Source organism: Tamandua tetradactyla, chromosome 2, assembly GCF_023851605.1.
Source record: "Tamandua tetradactyla isolate mTamTet1 chromosome 2, mTamTet1.pri, whole genome shotgun sequence".
Taxonomy (NCBI): domain Eukaryota; kingdom Metazoa; phylum Chordata; class Mammalia; order Pilosa; family Myrmecophagidae; genus Tamandua; species Tamandua tetradactyla.
Window position 1 is genome coordinate 57831948 of NC_135328.1, and position 25312 is coordinate 57857259.

At 37.3% G+C, this 25312-nt stretch overlaps 1 protein-coding gene across 7 annotated transcripts in view; it reads right to left on the reverse strand.

Annotated features, from left to right (window-relative positions):
- Positions 1 to 6953: 6953 nt before the first annotated feature.
- The window catches only part of ZCCHC7 (zinc finger CCHC-type containing 7), a 307034-nt gene continuing 288675 nt past the window's right edge, over positions 6954 to 25312 (reverse strand). For all 7 annotated transcript variants that reach the window (XM_077147678.1, XM_077147681.1, XM_077147679.1 and 4 more), the window contains 3 exons: positions 14549 to 14644; positions 9970 to 10087; positions 6954 to 7501 (listed from right to left, as the gene is read on the reverse strand). In XM_077147678.1, coding sequence (XP_077003793.1) covers positions 7062 to 7501; positions 9970 to 10087; positions 14549 to 14644 — 654 coding nt within the window. In that variant the 3' untranslated portion in view covers positions 6954 to 7061. The remainder of the gene's footprint in view (positions 7502 to 9969; positions 10088 to 14548; positions 14645 to 25312) is intronic.

Sequence of the window (25312 nt, forward strand, 5' to 3'; positions counted from 1 at the left end):
AAAGTGATGGTGGAATTCTACATAGAAGACTTAACAAATGAATATGAATGCTGAATCATTACATTGATACCTTTCAGTCTCCAGTACTTTAGAGCAGCTAGAAGAACCTAAAATTGTGAAATTGTAACCCGTGTCAAAGTTTGAAATACGTTCTACAACTAATTGTGGTGCTGTGCTTTGAAATTTACAGCTTTTTTGGTATATGTTATTGTTCACAAAAAAAGAAGGAAAAAAAGTCGATTGTGACTATAAAAAGTATATCAGCCCTGTAGCCTCCTATATTCTGGAGCAGCTAGAAGGAAAAATCTGAAAGGATCATATGGTAGCCCATGACAAACTCTGGAATCTATCCTGTAACCACTTTTTGAAGAGTGCTTTGAAAACTATTGCTTTTTTATTTCTTTGCCTTGTATATGTTATACTATACAAAAAAAAGTTAAAAAAAGGAGAATGTATGTTGGTGTAGTCCCGGGTTCGGTTCCCAGAGCCTGCCTATGGCAAAAAAAAAGTATGTTGGTGTAAGACTGCCAATTGTCCTTTTGTGGAATGGGCTATCTAGAATGTATAGTTGTAACAGATGATGTTAGTCTTTTCTAGCATGTCCCCCTCTGTCAGGGGGACTGCCCTCTAGCTGTCCTAACCCATTCTGTGTGCATGGAGGGCCAGAAGTGTCTGGGGCAGCTTTTAAACAATAACTGATTTTTAAAAACACACACCCACATTCATTACACCTTTGCTCCTGATAATCACAACTTTGAGTTGTTGCCTCTGTTGTCTCTAACACTTCCTTGTGGGTCCCAAAGTCACCCTGATTTGATGAAGCACCCTTGCTTGACTTCCTTTTCTCTTCTTTCCCATCTCTCCATTCCTTCTCTTGGAAGCACTTGCTAGTAAATCATTTTAAGAAGTGATTTACTTTATAACTTTATAAGCAATTTCTCAGTTGGGGCTTTGCTCTTGGAATTCATCATAAGACAATAACATTCCTAAATTTTTGCTTTTAAAACATTTTTGAAAATGAAATGAGTTTTCAGAAATCCTTTCTTATTTAAAAAATGTTGGTGATCAACACGACTTTTGGAAAAAAATCTCAGTCTTTGGCATCTAAGAAGTCTAGGAACCACTGTTTTGGCCTAGAGGAGACCACTGAGGAAAAGAACTGCAACATGATCACATCTGGCTTTGAAAAAAATACTGCACCAAGAATAACAAGAGGAGGTGATAAAATTCAGAGTAGAAAAAAAAAAAGACTCAATTTGTGACTTTTAATAAAAAACTTCCATTGGACAGAGACAGGATTTTATCTTTGTTCCTCTGTGTTTCATGTTTCATGTGTTAGCATATGATCTCTTATAACCAGAGGCTTCTATCAGACATTTGAAATGAACGTGAAAATAAATGATAAACTTGAGGAAATCTAGGCTAGAGTAATTTTTATAGTAAGCACAAGATTAAAACAAGTTCATTTCTTCTCTTCTACTAGGCTGACCATCTTATTTCTTCTTGTACTAAGTGCTCCATAAGTGGGGTAATGCCTACCATGACATTTTCCCTGTAGCACAAAGCATGATACCTGGCCTGTACCAATACAGCCAGGCTGTCAGAATCCTGGAAATGAAGGCTGTTGTGAGAAATGTGGGTTGGGTAGCTGGTGGAAGAAGAAAAATCAGCACAGGTGATGTCTAAAAACACAGGGCAAAGAAGAGCTGTGGATTAGAAACCCGGGTTAAATTAGAAAGTGGTTTGCATGGCTTTAGGACCTTAAGAGTCTCCCTCTTCCCCCATCTCAGAACAGCTTACTGGATTGAGTAGCCCAAGCTGGGGCCAACTGTGTTTATTCTTGTGCTTCCTTCATAGGAATTCCAGTTGTGTGGTTTGTGCAATGAAAAGACCATGGAAAAACAAACTCTCTTACCTCAGGTTCTTTTTAAAAATCTACTTGTCCTAAAAGCTGCAAAGCAGTGAAGATTGTTAAGACTCAGCTCTTTTCCAGCGCTGCCCCCCCCACCCCCCTTCATGATGGTTCTTAAGGGTAAGAGAAAGGAGTAGGGTCCTTCCAACCTGATAGTGGCTAAGAAAAAACACTATTTTCCCTGGAGACTGAGTGAAGAATCTACTCTATCTTTATCCTCAACCCACCCATTGGAAATAGGTCACCAGGATACCCCTCTCTACCACCAATCACACCTGTAGTGAGGCCCCACTGGGCTCTCTTCTAGTAGCCCAAGCATCTGCTGTAAATAATGACCATCAGGGGAACAGCCCCAGAATGTTTAAACTTATCAGCAACTATTGCTTCACTTGGGGTGAAAAGGATAGAAGTATGACAGATTTTAAGGATGTGACAGTTTTGTTCAGAAGACTTCCAGCATAGGTGGCCAATCAGCTTTTTTAAACTGGGGTGGTCTTTGAAGCCTTTTTTGCCTCTGGGGGATATTTGTCTTGAAGAAACAGAGGCAACACAACAATTACAACCTTATTTTACAAATGGAAACATAAAACAGAGATAAAGCATCTTGCTTAAGATCACATGGCTAATGAATGGTTAAGACCCTGGTCTTCTGAACTCACATTCTCTGCCTCCCAAGTTAGAGTAGAAACAAATATCTATATGCTTACTCTATGTTGGTACAATCCCATGATCTCATTAAATACTGAGAACAACTCTGTAAAGATGAGGAATCTAAGACCCAAAGATCTCTGCACAATTTGTTATCACCCAGCTAGCATGGTGACTAGGTCTTATTCTACCAGGATGAAAGAGACCAATATGGGATGAGGGGGTCAGGTGGATGCACTGTCTTAGGGTTCTCTGCCATTTGGAATGGCAACAGTCTGGGTTTTGGGAGAAGGACAAAGAAGACTTGTGGCCAATCAACAGGGGCTTTGTGGACAGATACTTCTTTTAATTCAGTTTTCAGTCTCTAAAGGCTCAAGTAAAATTCAGTTGAATAAGTAAATGGACATGGGAGAATAAAGAGAAAAGGGCCTATAGGACTCTAAGAAGCACTGGGGTGGAGGCTTTATTGAGTGGGGAGAGCAAAATCAACATGACGTACTTTCATATCCCTGGTCTCATTACAGGGGACAAAACAGGGACCCAAAGTGAGTCTAAGAAAACGGTTATTTAATGGAAAAGCCAGAACTTTCTGACAGCAACCCTTGACACTTGAACTTGGGACTTGGAAGCAATAATACCGATTGGGTTATTGGATGGGTATGTACAATGCCAACTGCATATATGAAATGAACCAGCTTCATCATGAAGTGCTTCACTGCATAGCATGTATAATAAACACTATCCCTCAATGGTTGCTATTTCTTTGAAATATAACTGTAAAACCTAAGGCCTTGTGCTGGACCTAGGTCCTGTTGATGGTTCCTTCAACCTGATGACATTCTCATCAATCCAGTGTCTCAATAGACAGTTTCCAACTCTTTCCTTTTCCTATTACTGAGTCCCTTTGTTCTCATATCACAATCCTATATTTATTCCTATAGAGCTTCGAACCTAGGCTGGTGATCTAGCATTTATATCCATGCTTCCTGGTTATAGTGTTAAGTAATCCCCCCCAGCTGACTGCATCTCCAGCAGCTCTGTTGCTCCATACATAACACAGCCTAAGCAGTCTGTAGACCTCCATGCCAAAGTGCTAGTGTTCCTTAGTTCAGAAAAATGGGACATGCCCAAACTGTCTCTCTAACGTCAGCAGTCTGATGAAATTCTAAGCCTTCTGAGATAAGGCTGCATCCTGTCAGATGTGGAAGATAACCTGAACAAATCTCCTAGTTAGTAGGATTCCTTTTGAGAAATGAGTCAGATTTCAATTAAGGGCTCTCAGTCTCAGCACCACTGGCATTTTGGGCTGGATAATTCTTGCTTGTGGGGATGTCCTGTTCACTGTAGGATATTTAGCAGTATCCTTGGCCCCTTCATTCACTGGATGCTAGTAGTATCCTGTAAGTTGTGATATAAAAAAATGGTAAGATTAGGGGATCAAGACAGCTATGAAGGAAAGAAAGGCTCTCTAATTTTCTATGTAATCTTTTGTCAACAGAAGAATTTTTAGTTGTTTCCTTTAAGAAGCTTCTCTACACATCTTTTATCAACAGATTATTGATATATTATTATTCCTGTCTCTTCAAACATAGCAAACATCTATCTTTTCACTACAGCACTAACAAATGTTTTACCCATCAGAGTGGCAAAGAGAAAAATAATAATATTCCATAATATTGCTAGAGTATAGAGATGAACACTCTTATATACTACTAGGGATAAATAAATGACTGGAGGGAGCAATGATTTTTGAGGAATGTAATTTGGCAATATGTATCAAGATGTGCATGAAAAATATACATACCTGTTGACCCATATATGCCATTTCTATGCATTTATTACAGTTGAATAATTGAAGATATGTGTCGATTTTTTAAAGTAACGAAAACTAGAAATAACCAAATGGTCAACAAAGGGAAGTAATTACATAAATTATGGTACAGACATATAACAGGATCATGCAGCCATTAAAAATAAAGATATAGATATATTTGATTGGAAAGAAAGATGTTTACAATGTATTGTAAAAAAACAGGTTACAAAACAGAATGTAAAAATGTATGTGTGTGTGTGCAGAAAAAAGGCTGGAAGGACAGCACTGAGAACTATAATCCTACCTTTCAGCAGAAATGCATGATTAAGTTTTTCTTTTTAACAAATCCCACCACCCCCAAAATGAATATGTAATGAATATTCATTTTATATAAAATAATACAGCCAATAGGAACTATTTATAGCATGACATAGAAATAAATAGGCAATAATAGGCACTGTTAACAGAGCATGGTCCATGAAAGCAAAGATTACCATTGAAAGAACGGGAAATCTGTTTCCACTCTATTCTAGGAATGCCAAATGTGAATCAAGGTGGAACTCTGGAAAGGAGCCCTCGGGCTTCTAATCAAGGTAGGGCCAGACCAAGACATTTAATTTTCTCAATCCTAGCAACTATATGGTCCTTATCTTTTTGACATCTGTTTTTCTTCTCTTAATCAGATTCATTGATTTGAAACCTTATATTTGATTAATTGTTGAATTTATACCTTTTCTCCAGCCCCCGTTCTGATATGAAAGAGTCAGTGTGTGAATAAACCAACTACATGGACTGACTGACTTTAACTGAACGCTGTGTAAGGGCCCCGGGCGGGGCATGGGCGTGGAGGGGTGAAGGGGAAAGGGAAACGAAGAGGAAATCGAGCAGAGACTCCTGAGGTCCTACCAGGAAACAGAGACTGCATTCTAGTGTCCATTAAGTAAGGAGCTATAGCCTCCTTTCTTCTTTGTATAGAAATGCATGGATGTGAAGGGTAAATTATAATCAAAACAAAAGGTATGTCTGACAAAATATGAAAGTTTTAGGGAAAAATGGGATAATGTTCAGAAACAAAAAAAGTGCTTCAGAGTCATTCAGCATATATGCATCCTTTCTTTCCATTTCCAAAGAATCTTTTAGGTATGAAAGAACCTAAATAATGGTAATCTTATTTCTGCTTTGAAAGGGAATGCCCTTGGATTAGAAGCAACACTAGTTCTGCCACATTAATAGTAAGCCATGATTGTCTCAGTCCTACTGAGGAATAATGCCAATTATCTCAAGGTTTACCGTTTCTATGAAGCTGTTTTTATGGCTGTCACTTTTAGGAGGGTTTTAAAAGATTTTGGTTGCCTTACCTTAGAAAAAAAACAACTTCAGCTGATGTTAGGAAGCCATGTTCCAAGATACAGTGAAGACTTAAATTTAGCTGAAAGCAACAGGGAAAGTGGTGGACTAAAGACTGTGGAAATAGAATTTACATTTAAAGCTGATTTGGGAAGAGAAAATTCTCCCTTTCTTCTAAAGAGATAATAAGAGAGCCAATATGATGTATAGCAGGCTGTCTACTTCCCAAACAGTCAATTAATTTAAGAACCTAACATTATGAAAAATGTTCTATTTAACTGATTCCATCCCATTTTATTCTGGCATAGAGCTTGTGCTTAGATAGTAAGGGTGTTTTTTACCCTAGCTTATAGGGATTTTATAAGTTTAGTCACTTCTCCAACTTGACTATTCTCTTTGTAACCGAACTCTCATTGTCTTTTTATATAACAGACAAATTTATTTCTGTATTTCAGAAATTTTATTTTTATTATTCTAATACCAGATTCTGATAAGTACAAAAGGTTCGTAAGTACAAAAATTTCTGTATTGCTTTGTGGGAATTAAAAAACCATGAAAACAAACATTTTTTTTAAGGTGGGAAATATTCATTTCTAGATTTATGAATAATATCTTCTCGAAGTGTGACTGTAAAATGGTAAACATTACATTGGATTGTAATTGGATTGTAAACTGGGATTACATTAAAATGTTTGACAACTCTTTTATACCTGTTTCAGGAACTTTGTCTTGCAACATTTCTATTGGATGGACTCCTTATTTGTATTTTATTACAGCTTAATTCCCTGCTGCCTCAGGCCTTCAGTGACATCACCTTCACCTGACAGTTTTTGATGCTCTGATTCAAGGAAGAGTCTGACACCAGTTTTGGAAACAAGAAAAGCTGGATTTAGATTTATGGTTACTATCCTTTCCATGTTAAGATAAAAAGTAATACTTCTTAAAAAGGATTGATGAATTTTCCATTTTAGTGTAAATTTCTCTTCTTGCAAGAATTTAATCTTCATACTCCCATTGCAGAGAAGTTACAAAAAGCTTTTGTAAAAGTTTTCTTGAAAAAATTAATCCTTTCTATTCTGAGGACTGTGAGTAAAAATGATACACTAGAACAGGGGAAATTCAAGTTTATCTTTCTGTTTTCTTACCTAATAACCTGTTGGACACCGAGAACTGAGATCTCCGTGTTCTTTGTTCAGCAACTCCAAATATAGCTGAGACTTTAAAAATAAAAACAAAAGAAAAAAATTCATTTTATTTAATTATAGATGATTTAAAAATATTGCCAGAATGTTATAGATATGAAGACCAAATGCACACTGGAAAGCTAAATCAGATGCTGTTTCACAGCTTAGATTTTTTTTTCCTCTGCTTAATAAAAAATAAATTATCATTGTCATCATCTTCCAAGTGCCTTTCCTTTTTCTTATGTTTGACCCGCTTGCTCTCTTTGGGAAATGTTTTTTCTCTTGGCTTGTGGCAGTGTGATGAGTGGTGAGAGGACCTGTGAGCCTTCTGGGTTTTACTGCTAGTAGAAGAGTAGACTTTGGGGCCTCTAGGGAAGTCCTCATCCACCTCATGATACCTATCAGCCTTCCTGTGCTTTTCACGATCTCTACTGTTCCTGTTCATTGTTTCTTTTTGAGTTTCTTTGTTTTCTTGAGGCCACCTGTTGTTCTTCCATGAGGGATAGTTCTTTCTCATTTCATGGTGGGGTCTCTTATCTGATGTTTCCATAAGAGGTTTCTTGAACTGCCTTGGAAAATTCCCATTTTTCTGAAGTTCTAGAAAATATAAAAGTATTTTTACATGTTCAGTAACTGGATACTCCACACAGAACTTTCGTGGGTCTGTAAATAATGTAGCAGACAGGAAAGAGAGTCATTTAATGTGTTAACAACAGTATATTCTAAAGAGCTCTTAAAGTTAAAAATCACTCACTAAAAATTGAAAGGTCGTAGTCTTGTATTCCTGATTGCTAAAAATGGAAAACATCCAGAAATTAAATGCTAGTTATTTATTCTATTAAATACAGTTTATCTAGGTTAAATAATGGGATGACAAGTGAGGGCAGTAATCATCTCAGCTTTATGAAGAAAGTCATGCCTGACCAATTCATGTTCCTCCAATGATAGAGGGAGAGCCTTTGAAGATAAGGTGAAGCAAGACAACAGGGTTTCTGATAGTCTCATATGGCATTTCTACTACCTTCTGAAGATGGAGTCCAGACCATGTACTTACACGTGGGGCCAACCTGACCAGGAGATTATTCCTCCAGAGTAGAAACCACTGGCTTGGGGAATATGTATAAGTGCATGTGTGTGCATACAGATGTGTACCTTAGAGGTTTTACTGTCATATTTTATCAGGATTTGGCTCATTTTCTAGCAAGGTACTCATTTACCAGCAATGTGCTCATTTACCTGATGATAGTAATTCTGATAGGGGTAAGTGAAAGATGAGGTTACAGTGAGAGAAAAAACTAACATGTCAATATACTCTAGAGAGATTAAGGAAGTGGTCAATGAAAAATTGGACAAGTGCAAAGTATTATATATTTAGGGGATAAAAAATGAATTCAAGAATACAGAGCAAAGGTAAGTAATAATTTATAGACTTTTAGCAAAGAATAAAAATTCCAATAGATAAAAGTGAGCCTCAAAGTAGATTTGTGCTACAGAGTTGTCAATATAACTAGCTGTGCTGGTTTGAAAGTGTTGTGAACCCCAGAAAAGCCATGTTTTCTCTCCTAATTCAATCTTGCGGGGGCAGACCTATTGTTTAGGGTGGAAACTTTGCTTGGACTGTTTCCATGGAGATGTAACACACACAGTTGTGGGTGTGACCTTTTGATTAGATGGAGATGTGACTCTGCCCATTCAAAGTGGGTCTTGATCAGTTTATCGGAGTGCTTTAAAAGGGGAGACATTTTGGAGAAAACACAGTTGATTCAGAGCCAACAGAGCCACAGGCATTTGGTGACCACAGATGCTTAGAGAGGAAACCACTGGCATCAGAAGCTGGAAGCAGTGGAACTGGGAATAAGGACCAGCAGATGCCAGCCATGTGCTTCCCATGTGACAGATATCAGCCTTTCTTGAGGTTTCCTCTGGATGCCTTCGTTTGGACATTTTAATGGCCTTAGGATGCAAACTTGTAACTTAATAAATTCCTTTTTTATAGACTTTTTTTTTGGCACGGGCAGGCTCCAGAAATCGAACCCAGGTCTCTGGTACAGTAGGCGAGAATTCAGCCACTGAGCCACCAGTGTACTGCCCATAAATTCCATTTTTTAAAAGCTGTTCCATTTCTGGCATATTGCATTCTGGCAGTATCAGCAAAACAAAATACTAGCTAAAAAGAAAAACAAACTGTTTTCTGATTATAAAAATTATAAACATTCACTATAGAAAACTTGCATCCATAATTCTACACTTGATTTTAGCCAGAAGGCTGAGAAGCAACTGCATCCATAATTCTATAATCCAGAGATAACATTTTGGTGCAGTTATTTTTCATCTTTTTCTAATTTAGTTGCCTAAGAATTATCTTCACATACTATAATCTCTCTATATATGGCTGAGAGGACAAAAATGCTGAAAGAGTCAGAAAACAGTGTATAGAGTGATTTGAAAAATACAGAACAATTTTGTCCTGAAAGCAAGACAGGTAACTTGGTAAACCATCTTAAAGTTTATAGCAAGAAGGAACAGAGGTAAAGACAATGGAGTTAAATCATAAGACAGCAATTTGGTGAGAAAGAACTTGATCCTAGCAACAGTAAATAAACTGTAGAAGGTGGCTGTGGACCTGGAGTTCCGCATGCAATGGCAGCCTAAAATAAATGACTTCTTAGGGGAAGCCAGGAATCACCTAGCAGAGAAAATCTGTCTTTCCATGAAAAACTTCAGAGGCATATATAGAGAAAAAATAATTAATTGTCAAACCAAAAAATCTCAAAGGAGCGTTTAAAGATCCAGTATACATATAGGGTAAATAGCACTATTTTCAGGTCATTTTCTAAAATGATCATTGTGTAAGAAAAAAGGTGTATTGTGAACAGATCTTCGCATGTGATTTTGAAGTGGGTACATGGTTTCTGGAGATCAAGAAACTTCTAGTTTCTATGGTAACTATTAAAAACATTTTCCATGCTAATTAAGACTTACAAGAAGGCAAAATCAGTGTGAATAAAGAAATTTAGGAACTACTGGGGAAAAAAAAAGATCTAACAAGGAGTCTAATAACATACCTTTTATTTTTCGTTTTATTCTCTGTTCTCTCTCCCGAATTTCGTATTTGTCATCATAGTAGTAGATGAATGGAGATGTTGGAAATGTCTGGTTAAACATTCGTCTTTCTGTGCATTCCTGCAAAGTATTTGAAATTATGATGTTCACAAGGTCACACTGTTCAGACCACCTTTTTGCAAGATATGAATCATTTTAATTACAGACAAGTCCCAGACCACTGATAGCTCACACTCTGGCCATAGGATGGGGTCCTTGCTGGGATGCTGGGAGGCCCAACCAGCCCCACCTACATTCACGCTTATATGCTTTTATTTCAGACTTGGATTTTCTTCTCTTACTTCATTACCTATTGAAACCCCTCTTATCTTTTCTCAATCTGCCCTGCCAAACTCCTCCCCCAATCTGAGTTCATAGCACTGGGCGGAATCAGGGATGGGAGGTGGGTCCCCAAACCTCTTGCCTTGTGTTGAGGGTTTATTTTATTTGGCCTTATGTTAAAATTAGTTTTTCACTTGTTTATATCCTTCAACAGCCTTTCATCAAGTGCTTCTCTCTTCTCTTCTTCCCATTCCCTAAATGTGAGTGAAAATCCTCTATGAAAATGTTTTACAAGTGATTTTAACTCAACATGCACTGTTCACAAGGTCAGTGGTTCTTGTGGTGGGGATGATGTCTAGTTTGAAAATGCTCTTAGGTGATTTTGAAACACCCCAAAGGAAATCCCTCTTCTCTTTGCTTTCCCACACCCAAGTTGAAATCACTACTCTTATTCATTTCCCTAGGATAGCTCTCCATTCTCCTAACTCTTGCCTTCTTCCCATGGCTGTTAATTCTCAAATCTGTATCCCTATCCCAACGTACTCCCCATATAGGGGAGTTTTATCATGATCTGTGAACACATATCCACCTGGATATCAGCAGGTCTGAAACCAAATATCATCTTTTCTTTGAAAGAGGATTCCCTTTGGAACTTTCCCATTTCTGTCTTCTGCTATCTTGCTTAAAATTTATTAACAGACATTCAATATTTCTTAGCTAGGTATTGAAGGATAATTAGAACACCTTGTAGGAAGAAAGTATATTAAATTTTCACAGAGAATTTATCTGATTCATCATTACCTAGAGTGCCGGTTTGAATCTGTGGAGGACCCCAGAAAAGCCATGTCCTTTAATCCTCGTTCTATATTGCTGGGTGAGAGCATTTTGATTGTTTCCATGGAGATGTAACCCACCCAAATGTGGATGGTAATTTTTGATTAGATGATTTCCATGGATGTGTGTCTCCACCCATTGAAGGTGGAGTTGCTTACTGAAATCCTTTAAAAGAAGAAATATTTTGGAGAGAGTCCCTTTTTTTTTAGAGCCATGAGAAAGCCAGCAGACACTGCCATGTTTGCTAATGTGCTCTTCCAGCTGAGAGAGAAACATTGAACTTCATCAGCCTTCTTGAATCAAGGTATCTTTCCCTGGATGCCTTAAATTGGACATTTCTATAGACTTGTTTTAATTGGGACATTTCCTCAGCCTCAGAATTGTAAACTAGCAACCTATTAAATTACCACTCTCTTAAAGATAGTGTTTGTTAATCTCCTACATTTAAAAAACCTTACTACCAATGAATATTCCAATAAGCAATACTGTAAGTGTGAAGTTTTCACTCTTCATAAAAATGGCACCATTCTGGTAATATTTCAAAATTGCCCTAGAAGCTACAAAATAAGTTGGCTAGCATTCCTTTGGATTGTCTATTTCTGAATAAAAAGTTTGGTAAAACTTGCCTGTAAAACTATTTGGGTCTGGTATATTTTGGTGGGCAGAATTTTGGTGATTGATTCAATCTTTTCATGGTTATTGGTTTAGATAGATTGTTCTTCTTGAGTCAGTTTGGTTAATTTATATGTCTCTACAGAATTATTTATCTACATTTTAAGATTTAAGTGAATTTTATTAAGTTTCACAGGCTTGTTTTATAATAAAAATCATACTTTATTTATATATTATGCTCATTTGTATGTTTATTTGTGGCTTTTCTTTTTCTTTGAGCTGTTTTTCCATAAGTCTCCTCTTTTCTTTTGAAAAGAAAGTGTTTTCAAAGGCTGAAGTTTTGGTTTTGTTGATATCATTAATTTTGTTTCTCTTTTAATAGTTTTGGTTCTTTATTATTTCCTTCCTTCTACTATCTTTAGATTTACTCTGCTGTGCCTTTCCTTACCTTGCTGGGGGGTTTTCTGGGTCCTGAAAGTTTTAAGGCAAACCTATATGGTAATATAAAGAACTGTTTTTATAAACCACTATACATGGTGGCTCCAAATTCTCAGGAGAAAATATTTTCATGAAAAACGTGCTAAGATTCTAGCTATAAAATAGAAATAGCAAATTATGATTACAAAAAGGTACAAGAAATCTTCATACATTCATCCAATATCTACTTCAACAGAACTGTTTAATTTCCCCTAGCTCCTGCTCATCCTTTCTCTCCTGTAGTAGTCCCTTTTTACAGGGACAATTGTTTCTTATAACACTTTGTCTCATATAGAGCTGACCATCCTTTGCCTCCCCAAGAAGAATGAGTGCAAGAATTAAGTAAGGACGATGTCACAATACTCAAGGAATATCTTTCTCATGAAGAAAGCACTCAGTAATAACAACTGAAGAGCTTAATTTCTGAAACAGAAGGGGTGGGCCTGCGTAACCACCTGCATATTCTCCTATCTGGATCCTGTATGGTCTAGATTGATTTGACTACACTGTACTATATGAAACTATAAATGTTTCTCAAAGCTATATGTAAATTATATTTTGATTATTCACATCACTGGTCCCCTCCATTAGCACAAACAATTGATAGTAGGCTATATAATTTATCTACTATTTTGGATTAGCCACATCACTGATCTTCTTCATTAGTGTGGATAATCTAGAGTTCCTCATCTATGGCAGTAATGAGACTGCAAAATTTGCCTTATTGTAAATTTAAAATAATCTAAATCTAGATTCCAGGGGATAAATTCCATATGCTTTTAATATATTTCTATCTACATTAACAAGCAGTGAAGTAGTAGTATGTGTCCAACCATAAATTGTTTTTCTTTAATTGAACAAATATAAATGCTAAAATTATATCTTTTTGCTTTAAAGATGTAAGCAAGCATAAATCATACATCTATGCAATTTCTGTGGCAATGGACTGCTTTCTATGCAATTTCTGTGGCAGTGGACTGCTTATGTGATTATATTCCCTTGAAATGTGTTACCACTGCCACAGCTGAATGTTGGCAACAAGGAAGAATGCACAGAGCAGTAAGAGATCAAGAGATAATCTTGTAAAAAAAGTATCCTCTAATTAGGTTTTCAATTTGAGTTCTATGAAAGTGAAACAAGTACACTGCAGGATCTCTCCATCCGTACAACCACACTATGGATTTTATCACACTGGAAACAGGATCTAAATATTAGTATGGAGAAAGGTGAGTATTAGAGATCTCCCTGTTCAACTACTTTGTCTTAGAAATAAAGAACTCAGGACCAGAGAGAAAAAAGAAAGTTGTTCAAGTCAAGTAGCAGAGCAAAGATGAGAACTGAGTCTTTTTGCCTCTCCCCACACTTTAGAGCTCTAGCTCCAAGATCTGCACCAGTGAAGCACCTTCAGAATTCAGGAGATGAAACACTTTGCTATCCCAGCCTATTGCCCATATTTTTATAAATTTTCATGGTTTGGTATTAGTTATCTTGGTTTCAAGGTTGTTAGAGGTCCAATCTGGAGACTGGGGAATGCATTTTCCTACATGTATTCCCTGACTTCTCCCAGTAGTAGTCTCAGTTTCAATCTGAGTCCTTTTCTACCTCTTGTACTACTGCCTTACCTCCTCTGCTTCCGGATTCCCAGAATGTATGGGCTCTGAGCCTACTTCTATTGTACCCTGTTTCTGGGATGAGTCTTTAGTATTCACATTAATGTGGCAGTTGGCTAACGGGCTCACCCCCACCTCAAACAAGAAGTTTCTTCTGCTTTGACACTAGAACACACAAAGTATGGTCCTTTAAGTTGAGGTCAGGGAATATGCAGGATGGATAGGGAATTTTGGCTTTGGTAGGTCAGCAGGCAAGTTGATGATGCAGTACCTCTGTATTTTCATGACTGCATCTCAGGATCTGCATGTGAGTGGTGAAGATTTAACTTAATATGGTATGAGGGAAAACTGGAGATCCTGCAGAATGAAGAAAATCTAAACTCGATTTGGTCATATGAAAGCAATTGTAATTTTAAGAAATCATGAGAACTGGCACCATTCTGTTGACCACTGTTATTAATCTGACTGATTTTATTATGAACTGTATTTGTTTCAGCCTAACCTGTTCATGTACATAGAAAACAATTAGAGCAATGTGCTCTGACAGAATATTACTCTGGCAAGGAGGGGAGAAACAAATCAGTTGAAAATATAATGTCTTAACTCAGAGAGAATATTAGTTTGTGAAACAGTAAGCATTCAGAGTTATATTGTTTTTGAGTTAATCCTTCAGCAACCACTCCCTAAACAAAAGAACATTTCATGGCCAAATGCCATTTAAACTTACATGTCCATAATGGCCTTTTTGTGCGCAGTTGTAGCAATACACTAAAGCTGATTGTCCGGAAGGGGTCTTCGGTTTTTTGGGTGGCCCAGGTTTGGTCTGCAACATGAATATTTGTGAGGTTTGGAGTATATTAAATGTTGGAAGAAAATTAAAACAATATCTTTCTTGCTTAGAAATATTGCTTTCAGAGTTTAGTGTGGAGACCCCCATATTCAGATGATTCCAAGAATTAATGTATGTAACATAGTAAGAACAATTTCTTCATTTTTAACGTCATAATGTGTGCTTTCCTTTCCTCCATCCCTCCCTCATTCTATTCAGCATTCACCTGTACCCAATACTGTCACAGGTACTTCAGAAAGAGAAGAATAATGACTAGTAAAACATTACAGGCATATAAACAGAAAGAGAATGAAAGCAGAGTGATGGACGTATGTATGAGGTATTAGTGGAGCTGAAGGGGAGCCACTATTGGAGGGGGCAGAGGAATGGTCAGGGAATATTTCGCTGAAGGTGTAAAATTTAAATTCATTCTCAAAGAATTAGGTGTATCAATTACACGGCGCATCCTAGGCAGAGGGCACAGCATGAACAATGGCATGAAACTAAGAAAGAACATACATACTGACAAAGTAAAAAGGTAGTGACCGATGAGGCTAGAGAAAGCAGGGCAAAAGAATGGAAGGCCTTTGCAAGTCGTGGAAAGGAGCTGGGATTTGTTTTTGAGTGTAAGGTTTTAAGTGTAGGAGCAGAATAGTTGGAATTGTATTTTGGAAAAACCTCTTTGGCTTGTAATTATAAGGAAGGTGAGTATGAGCAGAAGGTAAGCAGGACTGAGAAAGACCAATGAGGTGGCTGAAAATTCCAGGTGAAATGAGGGCATAAACTGCAAGACTGACAAGGATAGGGAAAAGGGAATAGATCTGGGTAATAAGTAAAACCAGCATCACTTGGTTATTGAAAAGATGTGAGGAATAACCTTTTGATGAGAGGAGAAATCAGGATGCCTATTTGGTTTCTAATTTGGATGAATAAGTGGGTAGTGGTGCCGATAATCGATTCAGAAAAGGCAGGTGAAGGAGGAGGAGACAGTTTATAGAGGGAAAGATGACCAAGTCTGTCTTGGAAACTGAGTATTAGGTAGAGATATCCAGTAGTCACTTGTCTATGTTTGACTAAAGTTTAGGAATATGTTAACATGAAGAACAGATCTGAAAGTAATCTGCAGAATGGTGAAGGATGAAGTGACTAGAGGACAGGATCATTACAGTTAGTAAATGAGTGGCACTGACTGAGGATGGAACCCTGGGCACAGAAACACATCTGTTTTCCTGTGAGAATACATCACAGACCTCAAATGAGTAGTTTTAAGAAAGTTGAACGGATCTACACTTGAACGGATCAAATATAACAAAGAAGCCTAGTGAGAGTAGGACTGAAAAACATCCATTAGATGTGGCAACTGTTCATGGATAACCTTGAGAGAATTATGGAATCTGTGGAAGTGCAGAAAGAGTAGAAGGCAGTAGATTGAAGAGTGAAGGGATACATAAATATGTGGTAAAACTACAAAGAAGAGCAAGGGAATGATTATTCAGAGAAGCCAGGATAGTAGTTACTTCCAATGGGGAGAGGAAACAGTATGTTTCAGGTGGCTGCAATTTTCTATTTCTTGAACATAGTGGGGGTTACTGGTGTGTGTTATATAACCAATTTGTAAAATTGCACATGTTTTATGCCTTTTCAGTATGTGCATTATATTTTTCAATAAGAAATGTTAAAAAACGGCATGGAAGAAAAGGAGATAGTAAAGATACATTATTTTTAGAAGCATGCATAAGAAGGGTCAGAATAAGATCTGGCAGTATTTGAGGAGGGGATTTGGTGGAGTTTGCCTTCAGAACAGGAGACCTGAGCATATGGGAAAGAGCTAGGACAGATGGAGAAGTTGAAAACAGAGCAGAGAATGAAATGATGGACAGAGTAAGATCCCCAAGGAGTGGCTTTAAAAAGGAAGAGAAAAACCTAAGAATTAAAAAACAAACAAACAAACAAACAAAAATAGATTGGAAGAAGGGAATAATCATGGATAAGTTCATTTCTTATGTTCTTTACTGGTGTCCTGTAAAAAACAGTTTTGGTCTATTACTGATTTTATTACATTGTTAAAGTGGCAAACATGGTTTGGGAGGGGTTCTATTATGTTGACATAGGAAAATAATCAGTAAGTGACAAGAATCTTTAAACAACTTTATTTCCACTTCTCTTTGCAAGTCTCGGCTCCTATTTTCTAAAATGGAAAACTGGAGGGAAACAATAACCTGAAAGCTCTTTTCCACTGAAAATGAGTGCAAATGCAACATAAGATGGAATTTACAATTGCAGCTAGTATTACTCGCAATATAATAAACACAGCTAAAAATGTCCTCTACTCTCTAATAAAAGACTTGGTTCACAAATTAAGACTGCCTGAAAATCATTAAACACAGTTTTAAACAGGAATGCATATAAACATGTATCACTTATTGCAGTGGTTCACAAATTGTTCAGCAGTGGAGCACAGGGAAGACATGAAATTATTAAGCAGAAATGATATTTCCACCTGAAGTTATAACTATATTATCTTATGTGATATAAGATCGCAACCACGGGGTTAGGCCACGGTGGCTCAACAGGAGTTCTCGCCTGCCATGCTGAAGATCTGGGTTTGATTTCTGGTGCCTCTCCATGCCAAAAAAAAAAGCAACCATGAGCACATGTAGTTTAAGAGCAAGAAAGAAAACCAAGAGAGATGGTGTCATGGATCTGAAGGAAGGACAGATAATGTTTAATGGAAGAGGTTATCAAAAGCTACTGGTGGATTAAATAAGAGGAAGACTATGAAACATCAATGGATCTAAGCAATCAGGAAGTTGCTGGCAACTGGAAACTGTCATGAACAGTTTCATTTGAAGGTACAGGTACATGTTAGATTGCAATGGTATTATTTAACTAGAAAGATGTTGAAGAACAGAACACAGATGACTTTTTAAGAAACGACGTATGGGAGAAGAGGGTTGTATGAGAGAAGAGGAAAAGCAGAGCAGACCACAAGTCCAAGGAGGCCTACATGGGTGATGTTAGCAGAGTACATGGCATGAGTGCATGAATGTATTCTTTCACTACCTTATTAAAAAAATAACTGAGTGTCTACAACATGCTAGACATTGTTTTTTCTTTAAATTTTTTTTTTTTTATTTTATAGCTTATTTTATTAATTATTATTCTTTTTTTTTTTGTTTTTGTTTTTTTTATTAATTAAAAAAAGAATTAACAAAACAATTAGAAATCATTCCAATCTACATGTACAATCAGTAATTCTTAATAACATCACATAGTTGCATATTCATCATTTCTTAGTACATTTGCATCGATTTAGAAAAAGAAATAAAAAGACAACAGAATAAGAATTAAAACAATAATAGAAAGAAAAAAAACAAAAAAAACAAAAACAAAAAACCTATACCTCACATGCAGCTTCATTCAGTGTTTTAACATAATTGCATTACAAGTGGGTAGTATTGTGCTGTCCATTTCTGAGTTTTTATATCCAGTCCCGTTGTACAGTCTGTATCCCTTCATCTCCAATTATCCCTTCTCTTTTTTTTTTTTTTTAATTAACGGAAAAAAAGAAATTAACTCAACATTTAGAGATCATACCATTCTACACATGCAATCATTAATTCTTAACATCCTCACATAGATGCATGATCATCATTTCTTAGTACATTTGCATTGGTTTAGAAGAACTAGCAACATAACCGAAAAAGATATAGAATGTTAATATAGAGAAAAAAATAAAAGTAATAATAGTAAAATCAAAACAAAACAACACAAAACAAAACAAAAACCTATAGCTCAGATGCAGCTTCATTCAGTGTTTTAACATGATTACTTTACAATTAGGTATTATTGTGCTGTCCATTTTTGAGTTTTTGTATCTAGTCCTGTTGCACAGTCTGTATCCCTTCAGCTCCAATTACCCATTGTCTTACCCTGTTTCTAACTCCTGCTGAACTCTGTTACCAATGACATATTTCAAGTTTATTCTCGAATGTCCGTTCACATCAGTGGGACCATACAGTATTTGTCCTTTAGTTTTTGGCTGGATTCACTCAGCATAATATTCTCTAGGTCCATCCATGTTATTACATGGTTCATAAGTTTATCTTGTCTTAAAGCTGCATAATATTCCATCGTATGTATATACCACAGCTTGTTTAGCCACTCTTCTGTTGATGGAGATTTTGGCTGTTTCCATCTCTTTGCAATTGTAAATAACGCTGCTATAAACATTGGTGTGCAAATGTCCGTTTGTGTCTTTGCCCTTAAGTCCTTTGAGTAGATACCTAGCAATGGTATTGCTGGGTCGTATGGCAGTTCTATATTCAGCTTTTTGAGGAACCGCCAAACTGCCTTCCACAGTGGTTGCACCCTTTGACATTCCCACCAACAGTGGATAAGTGTGCCTCTTTCTCCGCATCCTCTCCAGCACTTGTCATTTTCTGTTTTGTTGATAATGGCCATTCTGATGGGTGTGAGATGATATCTCATTGTGGTTTTGATTTGCATTTCTCTAATGGCCAGGGACATTGAGCATCTCTTCATGTGCCTCTTGGCCATCCGTATTTCCTCTTCTGAGAGGTGTCTGTTCAAGTCTTTTTCCCATTTTGTAATTGGGTTGGCTGTCCTTTTGTTGTTGAGATGAACAATCTCTTTATAAATTCTGGATACTAGACCTTTATCTGATATATCATTTCCAAATATTGTCTCCCATTGTGAAGGCTGTCTTTCTACTTTCTTGATGAAGTTCTTTGATGCACAAAAGTGTTTAATTTTGAGGAGTTCCCATTTATTTATTTCCTTCTTCAGTGCTCTTGCTTTAGGTTTAAGGTCCATAAAACCGCCTCCAGTTGTAAGATCCATAAGATATCTCCCAACATTTTCCTCTAACTGTTTTATGGTCTTAGACCTAATGTTTAGATCTTTGATCCATTTTGAGTTAACTTTTGTATAGGGTGTGAGAGATGGGTCTTCTTTCATTCTTTTGCATATGGATATCCAGTTCTCTAGGCACCATTTATTGAAGAGACTGCTCTGTCCCAGGTGAGTTGGCTTGACTGCCTTATCAAAGATCAAATGTCCATAGATGAGAGGGTCTATATCTGAGCACTCTATTCGATTCCATTGGTCGATATATCTATCTTTATGCCAATACCATGCTGTTTTGACCACTGTGGCTTCATAATATGCCTTAAAGTCAGGCAGCGCGAGACCTCCAGCTTCGTTTTTTTTCCTCAAGATGTTTTTAGCAATTCGGGGCACCCTGCCCTTCCAGATAAATTTGCTTATTGGTTTTTCTATTTCTGAAAAATAAGTTGTTGGGATTTTGATTGGTATTGCATTGAATCTGTAAATCAATTTAGGTAGGATTGACATCTTAACTATATTTAGTCTTCCAATCCATGAACACGGTATGCCCTTCCATCTATTTAGGTCTTCTGTGATTTCTTTTAGCAGTTTTTTGTAGTTTTCTTTATATAGGTTTTTTGTCTCTTTAGTTAAATTTATTCCTAGGTATTTTATTCTTTTAGTTGCAATTGTAAATGGGATTCGTTTCTTGATTTCCCCCTCAGCTTGTTCATTACTAGTGTATAGAAATGCTACAGATTTTTGAATGTTGATCTTGTAACCTGCTACTTTGCTGTACTCATTTATTAGCTCTAGTAGTTTTGTTGTGGATTTTTCCGGGTTTTCGACGTATAGTATCATATCGTCTGCAAACAGTGATAGTTTTACTTCTTCCTTTCCAATTTTGATGCCTTGTATTTCTTTTTCTTGTCTAATTGCTCTGGCTAGAACCTCCAACACAATGTTGAATAATAGTGGTGATAGTGGACATCCTTGTCTTGTTCCTGATCTTAGGGGGAAAGTTTTCAATTTTTCCCCATTGAGGATGATATTAGCTGTGGGTTTTTCATATATTCCCTCTATCATTTTAAGGAAGTTCCCTTGTATTCCTATCTTTTGAAGTGTTTTCAACAGGAAAGGATGTTGAATCTTGTCGAATGCCTTCTCTGCATCAATTGAGATGATCATGTGATTTTTCTGCTTTGATTTGTTGATATGGTGTATTACATTAATTGATTTTCTTATGTTGAACCATCCTTGCATACCTGGGATGAATCCTACTTGGTCATGATGTATAGTTCTTTTAATGTGCTGTTGGATACGATTTGCTAGAATTTTATTGAGGATTTTTGCATCTGTATTCATTAGAGAGATTGGTCTGTAGTTTTCTTTTTTTGTAATATCTTTGCCTGGTTTTGGTATGAGGGTGATGTTGGCTTCATAGAATGAATTAGGTAGTTTTCCCTCCACTTCGATTTTTTTGAAGAGTTTGAGGAGAGTTGGTACTAATTCTTTCTGGAATGTTTGGTAGAATTCACATGTGAAGCCATCTGGTCCTGGACTTTTCTTTTTAGGAAGCTTTTGAATGACTAATTCAATTTCTTTACTTGTGATTGGTTTGTTGAGGTCATCTATGTCTTCTTGAGTCAAAGTTGGTTGTTCATGTCTTTCCAGGAACCTGTCCATTTCCTCTAAATTGTTGTATTTATTAGCGTAAAGTTGTTCATAGTATCCTGTTATTACCTCCTTTATTTCTGTGAGGTCAGTAGTTATGTCTCCTCTTCCATTTCTGATCTTATTTATTTGCATCCTCTCTCTTCTTCTTTTTGTCAATCTTGCTAAGGGCCCATCAATCTTATTGATTTTCTCATAGAACCAACTTCTGGCCTTATTGATATTCTCTATTGTTTTCATGTTTTCAATTTCATTTATTTGTGCTCTAATCTTTGTTATTTCTTTCCTTTTGCTTGCTTTGGGGTTAGCTTGCTGTTCTTTCTCCAGTTCTTCCAAATGGATAGTTAATTCCTGAATTTTTGCCTTTTCTTCTTTTCTGATATAGGCATTTAGAGCAATAAATTTCCCTCTTAGCACTGCCTTTGCTGCGTCCCATAAGTTTTGATATGTTGTGTTTTCATTTTCATTCGCTTCGAGGTATTTGCTAATTTCCCTTGCAATTTCTTCTTTGACCCAGTCGTTGTTTAGGAGTGTGTTGTTGAGCCTCCACGTATTTGTGAATTTTCTGGCACTCTGCCTATTATTGATTTCCAACATCATTCCTTTATGGTCCGAGAAATTGTTGTGTAAGATTTCAATCTTTTTAAATTTGTTAAGACTTGCTTTGTGACCCAGCATATGGTCTATCTTTGAGAATGATCCATGAGCACTTGAGAAAAAGGTGTATCCTGCTGTTGTGGGATGTAATGTCCTATAAATGTCTATTAAGTCTAGTTCATTTATAGTAATATTCAGATTCTCTATTTCTTTGTTGATCCTCTGTCTAGATGTTCTGTCCCTTGATGAGAGTGGTGAGTTGAAGTCTCCAACTATTATGGTATATGAGTCTATTTCCCTTTTCAATGTTTGCAGTATATTCCTCACGTATTTTGGGGCATTCTGATTCGGTGCGTAAATATTTATGATTGTTATGTCTTCTTGTTTAATTGTTCCTTTTATTAGTATATAGTGTCCTTCTTTGTCTCTTTTAACTGTTTTACATTTGAAGTCTAATTTGTTGGATATTAGTATAGCCACTCCTGCTCTTTTCTGGTTGTTATTTGCATGAAATATCTTTTCCCAACCTTTCACTTTCAACCTATGTTTATCTTTGGGTCTAAGATGTGTTTCCTGTAGACAGCATATCGAAGGATCCTGTTTTTTAATCCATTCTGCCAATCTATGTCTTTTGATTGGGGAATTCAGTCCATTGACATTTAGTGTTATTACTGTTTGGATAATATTTTCCTCTAACATTTTGCCTTTTGTATTATATATATCATATCTGATTTTCCTTCTTTCTACACTCTTTTCCATATCTCTCTCTTCTGTCTTTTTGTATCTGACTCTAGTGCTCCCTTTAGTATTTCTTGCAGAGCTGGTCTCTTGGTCACAAATTCTTTCAGTGACTTTTTGTCTGAGAATGTTTTAATTTCTCCCTCATTTTTGAAGGATAATTTTGCTGGATATAGGAGTCTTGGTTGGCAGTTTTTCTCTTTTAGTATTTTAAATATATCATCCCACTGTCTTCTAGCTTCCATGGTTTCTGCTGAGAAATCTACACAAAGTCTTATTGGGTTTCCCTTGTATGTAATGGATTGTTTTTCTCTTGCTGCTTTCAAGATCTTCTCTTTCTCTTTGACCTCTGACATTCTAACTAGTAAGTGTCTTGGAGAACGCCTATTTGGGTCTAATCTCTTTGGGGTGCGCTGCACTTCTTGGATCTGTAATTTTAGGTCTTTCATAAGAGTTGGGAAATTTTCAGTGAAAATTTCTTCCATTAGTTTTTCTCCTCCTTTTCCCTTCTCTTCTCCTTCTGGGACACCCACAACATGTATATTTGTGCGGTTCATATTGTCCTTGAGTTCCCTGATACCCTGTTCAAATTTTTCCATTCTTTTCCCTATAGTTTCTGTTTCTTTTTGGAATTCAGATGTTCCATCCTCCAAATCACTAATTCTATCTTCTGTTTCTTTAAATCTATCATTGTAGCTATCCATTATTTTTTCTATGTTTGCTACTTTATCCTTCACTTCCATAAGTTCTGCGATTTGTTTTTTCAGTTTTTCTATTTCTTCTTTATGTTCAGCCCATGTCCTCTTCATGTCCTCCCTCAATTTATCGATTTCATTTTTGAAGAGGTTTTCCATTTCTGTTCGTATATTCAGCATTAGTTGTCTCAGCTCTTGTGTCTCATTTGAGCTATTGGTTTGTTCCTTTGACTGAGCCATATTCTCAATCTTTTGAGCGTGGACAGTTATCTTCTGCTGCTGGCGTCTGGGCATTTATTCAGATTTCTCTTGGTGTTGGACCCAGCAAGGTTGTAATATTTTTCTGTGAAATCTCTGGGTTCTGTTTTTCTTATCCTGCCCAGTAGGTGGCGCTCGTGGCACCCGTTTGTCTGCGGGTCCCACCAGTAAAAGGTGCTGTGGGACCTTAAACTTTGGAAAACTCTCGCCGTCCTGGGGGTTCGCTAGCCGAAACGGCTTGAGCCGGCCCGGGGTCCGAACGCAGGGAGGGTTGCTGGTCGCCGCAGCCAGGGAAAGAGCCCGTCCGAATTTCCTAGTCGGCCCTGGGCAACAAGCGTGGCGGGAGGGCGCCAGTGGCAGCGGCCCGCCCGAGAGAGTGCACGTTCCCCGGGAGTCACGGGTTTGGAAGGGGCCTCCCCCACCCGTCACCGTTCTCCGCGGCCTGGGGGTTTCCGATCCAATTCTCTCAGTTGGTCCGGGGGCTGCGCGTGGTGTGGGCGCCAGCCGTCTTTGTTTCAGGGGACCGCCTCTCCAATTCTCCCAGCCGGCCCGGGAAGGGGGAAGGGAGTAACTCCGGCCGCTTGCCACCCCGCCCGGTAAGGCCCGCGCGCCTCGGCGATCTCACCCGAGCTGCTTCTCTCAGCCAGCCAGGCGTTCCAGGATGGGGTACGCTGTCTTTTTTTTATCTCTGTTGTGGCTTTGGGCGCTTTCTCTATCGTTTCTACTCCCCTAGTAGGTGTCCTGGAGAAGAAACTAAGATCCGCGCGTCTTACTCTTTTTCTTTAAATTTTAATTGATATATATTCACATACCATGTAATCATCCAAAGTGCACAATCAATGGTTCACAATATCACCATAGAGCTGTGCACTGAACATCATAGTCGACTTTTTTTAATGAAAAATGACATATATACAAAAAAAATCAATAAATTTCAAAGCACATTACAACAATTAGTTGTAGACCAGATTTCAGAGTTTAGTATGGGTTACAATCCCATACATGTTAGGCATTGTTTTAAGTGCAGGTAATTCAGAAGTGAGCAAGGCAAAAAAGCCTCATTCACATCTCCAATGGTGGAAGACTGATGACAAACTAAAATCGACAAACAGGTAAAACCAACAAACAATAAAACTGACAAACATAAACAGGAAAAATATCAAATAGTTATAAACGGTATTAAGAAATTAATAGAGCGAAGTGAATGAGAGTCCACTACTGGTGACTCAGATTAAGCTACTGGGGCAACCCTCATTGGGGATGGTCACTTCTTTCAAAAAGAAAAATAACCCAGACATGCAACGACGGGGGAAACAGCAACCCAGGCATAAGGCTTAATAAACAGCTAAGGTGGGAATAAGCTTGCCAAATTTGAGGATTTGAAAAACTATTTGTAAACCTGGAAGTGTAGTTGGTGATGGAAGGGTGGGAGAAGAAGTGGTCTGGGAGGTAGGGAGGAACCAGATCACTTAGGGTTTTATAAATCAGGATGAAGAGCATTAGATTTATTTTAAATGGTAAAGGAAGCCAGGGAAGGGTTTGAAGCTATTGTCAGCTTCAATAACTAGTTGCTCAATAGCTAGTTGGTGACTGTAAGCAGGGACTATAATTGACAATGAAATAATAATCCACCTCCCAAAATAGTACTCTCCAAAAAATTGATTTATCCATGTTTATAAGTTGTTCAATATGCATTTATGAAAAGATATGACATAAATATCTTTAAAGCAAGAATTTCAGATTCATTGATGAGAAGGAAAATGTGTTCACTATGTTTATTCCATTGGAATAAGAGGTTCCATTAACTCAAATTCCATGCAAAAGGACAAGATGAACCAGGAAAAAGCAATGA